Consider the following 12,733-nt stretch of genomic DNA (forward strand, 5'->3'; position numbering starts at 1 on the left):
TGCTGGAGAGGGTGTGGAGAAAAGGGAACCCTCTTACACTGTTGGTGGGAATGCAAACTAGTACAGCCACTATGGAGAACAGTGTGGAGATTCCTTAAAAAACTGGAAATAGAACTGCCTTATGATCCAGCAATCCCACTGCTGGGCATACACACTGAGGAAACCAGAAGGGAAAGAGACATGTGTACCCCAATGTTCATCGCAGCACTGTTTATAATAGCCAGGACATGGAAGCAACCTAGATGTCCATCAGCAGATGAATGGATAAGAAAGCGGTGGTACATATACACAATGGAGTATTACTCAGCCATTAAAAAGAATACATTTGAATCAGTTCTAATGAGGTGGATGAAACTGGAGCCTATTATACAGAGTGAAGTAAGCCAGAAGGAAAAACACCAATACAGTATACTAACGCATATATATGGAATTTAGAAAGATGGTAACAATAACCCTGTATACGAGACAGCAAAAGAGACACTGATGTATAGAACAGGCTTATGGACTCTGTGGGAGAGGGAGAGGGTGGGAAGATTTGGGAGAATGGCATTGAAACATGTGAAATGTCATGTATGAAACGAGATGCCAGTCCAGGTTCAATGCACGATGCTGGATGCTTGGGGCTGGTGCACTGGGACGACCCAGAGGGATGGTATGGGGAGGGAGGAGGGAGGAGGGTTCAGGATGGGGAACACATGAGAAATAAAGGAATAAAAAATTAAAAAAAATAATAATAAAATAAAATGAGAAAAAAAAAAAAGATAGAAGTAAATGAGTGTAGCCATTTTCCAATAAAACTTTATTTACAAAAGCAGGCAGGGGCTAGATACGACCCACAGGCTGTGGTCTGCCAACCTCTGCCCTGCAAAGGGAGGCTCCTCGTCAGAAGGCTCAGGAATGTACAACTGAAATGGGGCCAAGGAAGCAATCTGCAGAGACATGGGGCTGGGACAGAATTTATGAAATTACCCTACAGAGAAGTAGGGGAAGAGAAGCCATCACAGAAGGCTGTTTTTCTACTCTCTACTGACAAACAGGGGCTTCCCTGGTGGCTCAGTGGTAAAGAATCCGCCTGTTAATACAGGAGACACAGCTTCGATCCCTGGTTCGGAAAGATCCCCTGGCGGAGGAAATGGCAACCCTCTCTAGTATTCTTGCCTGGAGAATCCCATGGACAGAGGGACCTTGTGGGCTACAACCCACAGGATCACAAACAGTCGGATGTGACTCAGCGATTAAACAACAACTAGCAAAGAGTCTCTGGAGATCAAGATCACAAAGACAGATTCTACAACATTTTACTTCCAATACAGGTGGATGTGTTTTCAAAAATCAGGGAAAAAGTTATAAAAGTAGAAATAAATATTTGGGTTAAATACCTGGAGATGTGCCAATAATCTTAACAACTTATCTCAAATTTACATTTAAGAATCTTGTTTCTACATAACAGCTCAACATTCTATTCATTCTATTTTCTAGCAGTTTTGTGTGTGTATGTGTTTTGAAGCACAGCAAATGTCTTACGTATAATAAATAAAATACATCTCATAATAGGTGCATAATTCCTTTATCAATAACCTTGAGGGTACAGCTGGAAATTAAGAATGGTCTGGACTTGAGAAAGATGACACAGGGTCCAGGGTGGCCCTGTCACCAAGCCCCTTCACGTGCCTAAGGGACCCAGTCCTAATTGATCGGGCTGGATTCTCTGAGACATGAGAAACAAAGAAACTTCTTGGTTCAGAGGTTTGGGGATTTTAGAACCGCAGAGAGTGGGCTGTGGGCCTCTATCTAAAAAGCCTCAAAGACCTCTCAGGCTTCCCTGTGGCTCAGTCAGTAAAGAATCCACCTGCAATGGAGGAGATGTGGGTTTGATCCCTGAGTTGGGAAGATCCCCTGGAGAAGGAAATGGCAACCCGCTCCAGTATTCTTTCCTGGAGAATCCCATGGACAGAGGAGCCTGCAGGGTTACAATCCATGGGGTCGCAAAGAGTTGGACACGACTTAGCAACTAAATCACCAACACCAAAGACCTCTCGTTCCTAAGGGACAGATATCCATTCCCGTTCCTGGCTCTCCGGGCCAGGTGTGCTGGTCCCTGGTCCCGAAGAGGCTCTGGCACTGCCAGGCCAGAGCACCACCCCAGCTCCAGGCACACCCTGGCAGGGGGCCTCCCTGACCTCCCAGCATCTTTCCCCCACTGTCCTGTTTTACTTGCTTAAGAATCACCATCATTACTCACAAGTATCTCATACACCAGTTTCCCCAGGACTGTCTCCCTCACCAGGAGTCAGCAGGGCCCAGGAATGAACCTGCTGGAGGGGAGCTGGCACCCAGCACTGACATGGCACCCAGCTGGCGCTCACTCAACACCAAGGAATTCTGGTAACAACCCTGGGTGGGCACCTAAGACGGGGCTGGCCCCTTACTGAGCACTTCCCACACCCTTCCTCCAGTCCCACAGCACACTGACATCACTCACCCATTTTCACCAGCAGGGCCCCTGAAGCATCCCATCATTCCCCCAAGGCCATAGAACTATAACAGTACAGTTCAAAGGAAGAACCAAAGCCTTGCGGAGTGAAGCCATTCATCTCCCCTCCACCAGGTCCCCCCGCCAACCCCCACCAACCTGCCGCCAATGTCTCTGAAGCAGGAAGCAGGGTGATTAAATACACAAAATCCTTCTGGTGCTTCTGTGTCCAGAAAACACTGCCCAGCGGCTCACTGACGGAACCTGCACCTAATCCAAAAGCCACAGCGATGGCTGAGCAGCTAGAATGAGAACATGATTTGTTTGCTGAAGATCGTACAAAGAAATTCCTCTCTATAAAAACTTGGAGATTTATCTCTTTGCTGTAACGACATATTACTCAAGACTGAATGCACTGTAAATCATCCCATGTTCTGAGAAATTCTGGAACTGTCAGCTGATTTTCCAGGAACACAGGATAAGAGCTGCCAAGTTGGCCTGCTGGACTCACAGGAGCGCGACAGCGCCTGTGGAAGCCACTCAACAGCGTGACTGAGCACTTCTCCCCGGGGCGACAGGGTCTGCTGGCAGGCCCACGGTGCGGCCGCCTCCTTCTGGCTCCTGCAGAGAGCCGCGGGCAACTGGGACGCCAACTACAAACACCTCACAAGTCTGAGAAGCTGGGCACCGGCTGCAACTGGCAATCCTGCCGTCTCTGCCTGGACCAAAGGAAGTCTGAGATGCCAGGGCGATGAGCTAAGCGGGCCTCAGGCGGCTCCTTCCCTGCGCCTTGTTGAGCCCTCATGGTCTGCTCGGTGACCAGTGGAGAGAACACTCAGCTAACTTACAGGCCTATTTCCTGGGGGAAGGCTGCCCCTGAGGATCCCTGATCCGGTTTTCCTGGGAGCACTGGTGCCAAGTGTAAGGCAGAAGGCTGGGGGACAACCGGCCAAAGCTAAGTGGCCAAGTGAGGGCTGCAACCATGACCCACGGAGGCAGCTCGGAGTGTCAATCAACAGGGTGAGGCAACCCGGCCTTTTTAAGACCAAGAAAACAGTCCCACAGGAGGCAGAGGACAGGGCCTGGAAAAGCTCACCCACTGAACATGCCCGGGGTCACCAGCAAGCTTCATGGCTCTACCGAGGCTTGAGCCCTCTTTTCTCACTTGAAACTGATGGTGGCTTTGTCTCAAATTCAGTGATCACAGTGGATCCTACTCCCAGTCTGTTCCTAGTCTCCAGTCTCTCTTCCAAAATCTGTTTCTCTATGACACACACACACACACACACAAATCAGGAGGACACCCCTCTGCAGCTATGATGCTATACGCAAATAATCATCACCACAACTAAACAGGATGTCACAGACGAAGAGAGAGAGACCAGCTCAGAGAAGTGCAAACATCGGATCAAGGGACTTCAAAACTTAAGACCCTGCTGGTAAATGGAGGCCAAGAGATGATTCAAGCGCTTTATGTGCTGCAAGACTCATAAGGAGAAATGCAAATTCTCTTATCCAGTCTAAAGATCTAAGGATCCAAAGTGCCCATCTACACCATAAAGCAAAGGTTCCAGCGGAAGCCTGCCTCAGGAGATACATACAGGAAACTGACTGGTGAAACTCGTCCAGGGGATACATACAGGAAACTGGTGAAACTCGTCCAGCAGCCCCTGCAGAGGGGCTGGGGGGACACCCGCTGCCCCACACAGGCTGCCTGATGCTCTCAGGGTGATAAGGGCCCCACCTGTGACAGGCAGGTCACTGCCAGGCCAAGAAGCTCCTCTGACCCACTTCCCACCCCGAAAGCTCCTGTCTCTCCTTCAGCAGCCCAATGCCTGCCACCATTCCCACTCGCCATCTGGAGTTTTAGGGCCCAGCAAGGAACAACACAGGGCCTGATTCATTGCAGGCAAGTGTGCACCTCAATGACAACACTGCAGAAAAGGATGCTGTGGCCACAGAGATGAACTCTGCCAGAGCAAGGAAGCAAGGCCGTGCAGACGTGCAGGACGTGTTCACGGCCCCGGCCAGCACCTCCTCACTCATCGGCTAGGGATGGCGGGCAGGTTATGAGCTCCGCCTGCGCCCTGGCCCTTGCCAGCGCCCCCCATCAGGGTCCGCCGTCCGCGCCCCCCTACCTGGTGGTACGGATGGTGCAGGAAGGAATCTGGGCCGCCTGCTAAAGCCATCGGTTCCTCCCCACGGTCTTCAAACCACATGGACTGCACAGGACCTGGAACAGAGACAGTCTGTGAGAAACCCAGACAGAGGGAAGGCCCACTGCTCTCTAGGGGCTCAGGGGCAGGGGGCTGACCCTGGACACCACTTGCATTCTGGGTGAGTCAGGGGACTGGCACCAACTCCACAACCTTGACCTGTGGTCACAGGGCCTGTCGGGCAGAGGTGCTCAGAGGGGTGAGCCACACAGAGAACTGAAAGCCGGACCGATCAGCAGTCCCCATGAGTCACCTGACTCTTCTTCTGAGGACAGTTATACAACACTCTGAAGACTTTCTCATACTGTGGGCAACACAGGCTTAGCCTGCGGGGAGGTGGGGCAGGTGGTGCTGGGGCCCTCTGAGCACCACCCATGTAAATGCTGCCTTGACCAGCCACAGCCTAGAACCCTAACCCTAACCCTAGGAGGTACCCTCTCAGCAGACATCAAACCACCATACACAGATCCAACACACTCCCTGCAGGGACCGCCTTGGAGAACAGCCCTCACAGCCACAGCCTCTGGAACAGATGTGAGACGTGCCACCTCCTAGGAGTGCCAGAGCGACTTCAGCTCCGTGAAAGTGCACACTCAACTCCAACAAGGAGCCCCAGACAGGCAGGGAAGTAAGATCCCATCTTTCTCTTTAATCTCCTGTGGCACAAGCCATACATTTGATTCATACAGGATGGTCCATGAGAGTTCCAGAACTGACCCCGACAAAACCCACCCCCCCAGCAACGCAGAGGACTGTCGGGGGTCGGGGGGCAGGAGGGAGGTGGGCACAGCAGCTTGGTCTGCACTGGGGACCCACCACCCGACACTCGCAGACCACAACCTCTGCAGCACACATCTCATCTTCCACATCTCAGCAGAAATCAGAGTTTCATTTCCATGAAGACAGAAGACTGTTACAAATCACACTCTGGACTAGAGCAGGAGGAGAGAGGAACCAGTATTAGAGTCAGAAAGATCCCTCACACCATTCTTCTCAGAAATCATCAGAAGTAAGAATATTTTCAGGAACAGTGGCAACAGCCATCAACAGTCTCTGTTGTGACCCACTTCAGAGACACTCAGACCCTCCTCAGCTCCCCCAGCAGCCCAAGGACCCTGAGCAATTCATAACTCCTGACCACATGAGGCTCTCTCTTGCCTCTGCATCCATAGTGTTGTTCTGAGCTCTGTCAGCTGCTGTAAGTGTTACGGCCCTATAGGACTGAGCTGAGGGGTCACCTCCTCCAGGAAGTCCCCTTGGACTGTCCCTGACCAATCACCACCGCCCACGATGGTTCAGTCAGCATCCACTCTGGGCTCCTGGGCCACATGCTGGGCTCACAGCCCTCTTTCCATCTGCCACGCAGAGCTGTAAATGCCCCTGCTTGGTCTCACTCCCCACAAAGGAACCATAACCATGTGCTTACTAGTGACAGAGGCTTGCTCTGTGCAAACTCTCAGGAAGCACCAACAGAGAGACACTGGCTGTGCAGGACTTGAGTCCCTGACAGGCTTTCTGCAGCCACATTCACAGAGACAGGATGCCCAAAGGGGTTCTTGGGTCATCGGCATCACCCCATCAGATGAGGGAAAGCCAGACAGTTCCAACACCCACCCACTTTGTCCTGGGCCACCTGGAGGGACCCTTCTGCCCCACAGGTTCCCCGAGGGCACAGGCGGGTGTCCAGCATCCCCTTCAAGTAGATGGCTCAACTTCGGTTGCGTTTCAGTGAACGGCAGCCAGAGCCTCAGTGATGGGCAAACCAGGAACCAGAGCTGAGAAACCATTTTCTGATCTAATCCTCTGGGGCCTAGAAGGACTTATTTCCCTGACGTGGCTTTACTTTGAGAGAAATAAGAAAAATTTACAAAGTGGCTCACTTATCTTAATGAAAAGTTAGAAAATCAGGGAAAAAAAGGGGACTGGAAGAAATACTGCAGGCAAAGATCTACCCAAGACAGACAGACAGATGCTGGGAGTCTTCAAAGATCTCCCTAAGACAGACAGAAAGATGCTGGGAGCCTTCACATCAGAACTGACATGTAGCAAACAAAACCCATGGAAAAGAAATTACAGAAGCCCCGTAAACAGCCCACAGAGAGGGTGAGCCAAGCGCAGGGGCACAAAGTGACAGGAAGGTTAGGACAGAACGCGGGACACAGCGGACAGACTGGCAAAGACCAGAAACCCCAGAAAGTGTCCCAGTACAGAGCTCGTCATGGTTCAGAGTTCTCCTTCAACTCACAGGCTCAATTTTCTAGAATCCAGAATTAAAAGACTCACAGAAGGTTCTCAGAGGAAAACTGAACGATTTAGGTAGGGCATAAAATTAGGGATATTAATTTACTGCTGTTTAGTCGCTCAGTCACATCCGACTCTTTGCAACCCCATGGACTGCAGCCTGCCAGGCTCCCCTGTTCATGGAATTCTCCAGGTACCACCACTGAGATGGGTAGCCCATCCCTTCCACTCGACTCAGGGATCGAACCCACATCACCTGCATTGCAGTTGGACTCTTTACCACTGAGCCACCAGGGAAGCCCTAGGGATATTAATGCCACCAGTCAAAAGAGCAAAATTATCAAGGTAAGATCCAGTTATGGGCCGAACTGTGTCCCCTGCCCCAAACTCATCTGTTGACGCCCTTAACATCCAGGATCCTCAGAATGTTGCTGTATTTGGAGGAAAGGTCTTTAAAAAGGTAACTAAGGTAAAATGAGGCATTACTGTGGACCCGAATTCAACAAAGGAGATGAGGACACAGACGCACGTGGACGGAGGACCACGTGAGGACCCGGAGAAGACGGCCATACACACGCCAGGAGAGAGGCCTCGGGGGAAGTGGCCCTGCCCACACCTTGACCTCAGGCTCCCCACCTCCAGCTATGAGAAAACAAATGCCTGTTGTTTAAGCCACCGAGTCTCTGGTTCTTTGTTACGGTAGTTCTAGAAAACGATTACAGACCGAAAATTCTTAAAACACCACCAAACTGTCACCATAGCTAAGAGGAACAGAAGCACCCTAAGCCTGTAACATTTACCACCAGTCATTTATGTTTTCCACAAGGTCTCTGGGATTCTTTAAAAATCAGCACAGAAACGCAGGAATGGCCCACGAGAGGCTGCTGGGCTGGAGAGACTTGGTGATGACAAGATGGCAGGGGGTGGGGGGGGGAGGAGTTCGTCCCCAGAGCAAGACGGGTGAGGCCTCCGCAGGAGACGGCAGCCCACAGGCCTCCAGGCTCCCCCAGCTCCAGGAGCCAATCTGCCCCATGGCAGTCAGTCTCACGTGCCCTTCTGTCCAGGCTCTACCACCCAGCCCTTTGATCAGACTCCAAAGTAGCTTTGTTCCAAAGGCATTCTGGAGACATGGTAACATCTGCAGTCACTTGGCCCGAATTCCCGAACACAGCGGGGTGGCCCCTCATCCCATGTGCTGGAGGCCTTGAGGGCGAAGACTGTAAAGGAGCAAAGACTCCAGGTTTCCTGGAGAAGAAAGAATCTGGCCTCAAGGCTGCAGCGAACTCCTGCCCCACGGATCAGACTTGCCAGACTATCAGTGGAGCCAGTTCCTTCAATCTCCTTAGACACACATGCATGGTCAGTTTCACTGAAGAGCCATGACCTCTTCATCCCAAGCACTTGCGGCATGATCCCAGGACCGTACCATGATGCCTCTTCAGGCCTCCCCACCACAAACACACGGCCACACGGGTCTGACGGCTCCATCGGCCACCACTCAGCCCGCCTGCATGGCCTGCCCACCTCCCGGCCGCTTCCCCAGCACTCCTGCCGTCTTCCACCCTGACTGCAGCCTCACTCTCCTGGGCTCAGTTTCTCTCCCCGCACCCCCTCCCGGTGGCATAGGGGAGGGGTCAGTGCCCTCTTGGCCCCTTGAGGACCCTCTCGGCACCTCTCCACCATCAGGCTGTCCGTGGCCCCTGCCTTCTCGTGCCGGCACTGCCCACTCTGTCCCCAGCTCACTTGGTATGTCTTGCCTGCCTTGCTGTGCAGGCCTTCAGGAACTCCTGGATGTTTTCAGCAAACAGAAACACATGACTTTCCCCTTGAGTTTCAAATTTAGTGGGTGTTAAGAATTCTGAAAATTTTAAATATGTCAGTTTTATTACCTAAATGTCACCTTTGAAAGACTCTGTTTGCCAGATGGAATTGCTTCTCAGCCAGAAAAATATATATTCCATAAGCTCTGTCGAGTAGGTTCTTAGTGAAAAGAAAACCATAGTTAGACATAGCAAAAGGTTTGGATTAACTGGCCTCTGATAAGATGTATCAAATCCAAAGCTAACATCAAATTCAGTGATGAAAGATGGAAAGCTTTTCCCTCTAAGATCACAAACGAGGTACCTATGATCCTTTCATCACTTCTACTGAGCGAACGATAGGAAATTCTAGCCAGAGCCATCAAGTGAAAAAGGAAAACAGGAAAAGAAGAACTAAAGTTATCTCTGTTCACAGAGGACATGATCTTATCTGCAGAAAATCCTAACAGTTACAAACACTTACAAACACACACCACCCTCCCAGAGCTAATGAATAAATTCATCAAGGTTACAGGATACAAAAATCAACATGCAAAAATCACATGTGTTTCTAAACACCAACAATGAAAAGGAGATCAAGAAAACAACTCCATTCAAAATAGCAACAATAATAATTAAGAATAAATTTAACCTAGGAGGCAAAAGACTTGTGCACCAATTATCAACAATTACCAAATGTTGCTATAAGAATATAAAGATGCTGTAAGGAAAACATTATGTATTCATAAGTTGAAACATTTAATATTGTTAAGATGAAAAAAACTATCCAAAGCAATTTACAGATTGAATGCAATCATTACCAAAATCTCACTGGCAGTTTTGCAGGGATCAATATATCTTTCTACAATTCCTAAGGATTCTCATGGGACCCCAAGTAACCAAAAACATCTTGGAAAAGAAGAACACAGTTGGAGGATTCACATTGCCTAATTTCAGAACTCACTACAAAACTGTGGTGCTTAAGACAGTGTAATTACCAGTGTAAGGTCAGACATGGACTAATAGGACAGAACAGACAGACCAGAAATAAACACTCACACAAATGCTGGACTGATTTTCAATAAAGGTCCAAAAACTATTTAATGGGGAACAGGACAGTCTTTTCGAAAATTGGTTCTGGGAAACTAGATATCCGCATGCAAAAGAATAAAGTTGGATGTTTACCTTACCATACAAACAAAAACTAATTAAAAAATGGATCAAGGACTTAAAGCTATAAAACTCTTGGAAAGAAACATAAGGAAAATTTTTTATGATATTGGATGTGACAATGATTTCCAGGATATGACTCCAAAAGTGAAGTCACTCAGTCGTGTCCGACTCTTTGTGACTCCATGGACTGTAGCCTACCAGGCGCCTCTGTCCATGAGATTTTCCAGGCAAGGGTACTGGAGGGGGTTGTCATTTTCCTTCTCCAGGGGATCTTCCCAACCAAGGGATCGAACCCAGGCCTCCCGCATTGGAGGCAGACGCTTTACCGTCTGATGACTCCAAAGGCATTTGCAAAAAACGAAAATCACAGAAACTGGGCTTCATCAGAATTAAAAACTTTTTGTGCAAAGGACATTCTCAAGAGAGTGAAAAGACCCAAGAAAGGGAAAAAAAATAGTTACAAATGATATATTTGATAAGGGCTTAATATCCAAAATAATACAACCACAATAAAAAAAGGGCCAAGGACTTGACGCTTCTTCCAAAGAAGATACACAAATGATCAGTAAGCATGAAAAGATGCTCAACATCATTAGTCATTAGGGAAAGGCAAATCAAACCACAATAAGACACCATAAAAATAATAAACATGGCGAGGATATGGAGAAATTGGAACCCTTCTGCATTGCTAGTAAAAATGTAGAATGGTACAGCCTCCATAATAAATGGTATGTATATTCCTCAAAGAATTAAACATAGAATTAGCATAAGTTCCAGCAATTCTATCTCTGGGTATACACCCAAAAGAATCAGAAGTACCTGTATATCCATGTTCAAAGCAGCACTATTTACAGTAGCCAAAAGATGGGACTAAACCAAATATCCACTGACAGATGAATGGCTAAGCAAAATTACTGTAAACAAACAATGAGCTATTATTCAGCCTTGAAAAAGAATGATATTTTGATACATGCTACAACATGGATGAAACTTAAAGACATTATGGTAAGGGAAATAAGCCAATTACAAAGTACAAATACTGTATGATCTTACTTATATGAGTTAACACCTAGTTTAAAGACAAAACATAGAAGCGATCAGGGTCTAGTAGGAGGAGGGTTTGTTTAAAGGGCACAGAATTTCCATTTGGGATAATGAAATGGTGCTGGAAACAGCAGTGATGTTTACACAACATTATGAATGCACTTAATTCCACTGAGTTGCACACTTAAAAACAGCTGAAATGGCAAATTTTGTTTTTCGTATTTTATCCCCATGTTGCAAAAAATTACTGAAAAGGTTATTCAGTGAGCGTCCTTTAATAAAATTAACAACTTTCACTAATTTTTTTTTTTTATATAACCAATAGAGTTGGCAGAATTTCTTAGGATGCTAAAGCTTGGGGCTGTATAAAGTAGTGATTCTAAATACTTCTTTCTTTAGTCAAGTTTGTACATTTCCATGTGTCTTGACCAACAATACAATCTCTCAGTTCTGCGATTCTGTGTAACCCAGCTGTCTGGGAGGTGAAATGGAATCCATCCAGCTAGGTCCTGCATAAAAATCATCTTACCATCCATACCTGACAAAGACTAAAAGTTCTAATATTATCCTACTCTCATGGAGACTGAAAAACTTGTACCATCTCTGGACAGGCAACCTCAATCTTCTTTTCTTTTAAAGTATAGTTGATTTTCCATATTGTGTTGATTTCTGCCATACAGAAAAGTGATCCCATTATACATAGTGATATGTATTCTTTTTCATATTCTTTTCCATTATGGTTATCACAGGATATTGAATACAGTTCCCTGTGCTATACAGTAAGATGCTGTTTATCCATCCTGTATGTAACAGTCTGCTTCTGCTAACCCCAAACTTCCAACCCACCCTGCCCCACTGGCAACCCCAAGTCTGTTCTCCGTGTCTGGGCGTTTGAGAAAGTGTTTCTTCTAAATGTCCTACAACAGCACAGAAGTTCTGATAGACTGTGCTACATTAAAGCATTTAAATGTTAAATCATCGGTGGAGTTAACAAGAACAGTGTGCTTATACAGATAAACAGGAACAGCTTCCAAAGCAGGTTGATATTGCAACTGTGTATCTATGATGATAAAAGGCATCTCATGAACAGGTGTAGAATGACTAAGAAACTGTACCAAACTATTGTCTCACTCTTTCGATTCAAGGGGTTCATTGGCAAGTTTTGCTCACTGTCACAGTTCCACACAACCCTTTAATTCTGAAAGTTAAGTCCTCTTTTGCACGAATTCTAATGTAAATAATGTATGCCACATTTTGACTGAGTTTTGAACTTGTGATAAAAATTCAGATACTCTTCTTCATAAAACTTGCACTTCTTCCCTTATGGGACTGTAGTTCAGAAAAACAGTTCAGGCAAAGTCAAAAGTTTGCTGATTCCAGAGTCAACATTTTTCTTAATACTGTAAATATTTACACTTCTGGATGGACCCAGCAGCTGAACTTGAACATGGCTTTGTTCTTTGCATTTCATGTTTATTTTTTTTCCACTTTAGGGCAATGTGTACTAAATTAAAATGATACAATGGTCATAAACTTGAAAAATGCTGCACTCAATAACACGTTTTCTGAAAAGTACATGGGGTATTCCCACCAGAAACTCTGGAGACTCCAGCAGATGTGGATGAAGTGATTATTTATGCTTTTCAGGTCACAACCAGCTACACATGATGCTCGTGGTAGATGTAAGGTGTTCTGATCCACCCTGCCGTGAGGGTGACGACACGAGAAGGTCAACCATGGGAGACACTGGGTGGTTCCCGCAGCCCCCAGACACCCTAGCTCAGCCG

General features: G+C 47.3%; 1 protein-coding gene across 1 annotated transcript in view; it reads right to left on the reverse strand.

Annotated features, from left to right (window-relative positions):
- Positions 1-12,733, reverse strand: part of GRB10 (growth factor receptor-bound protein 10) — a 226,299-nt gene that overhangs the window by 142,089 nt on the left and 71,477 nt on the right. Inside the window, exon 3 of the mRNA XM_010831055.1 lies at positions 4,612-4,706. Coding sequence (XP_010829357.1) covers positions 4,612-4,692 — 81 coding nt within the window. The 5' untranslated portion in view covers positions 4,693-4,706. The remainder of the gene's footprint in view (positions 1-4,611; positions 4,707-12,733) is intronic.

This window comes from Bison bison, unplaced genomic scaffold (genome assembly GCF_000754665.1).
Source record: "Bison bison bison isolate TAMUID 2011002044 unplaced genomic scaffold, Bison_UMD1.0 scf7180017864522, whole genome shotgun sequence".
Classification (NCBI taxonomy): Eukaryota; Metazoa; Chordata; class Mammalia; order Artiodactyla; family Bovidae; genus Bison; species Bison bison.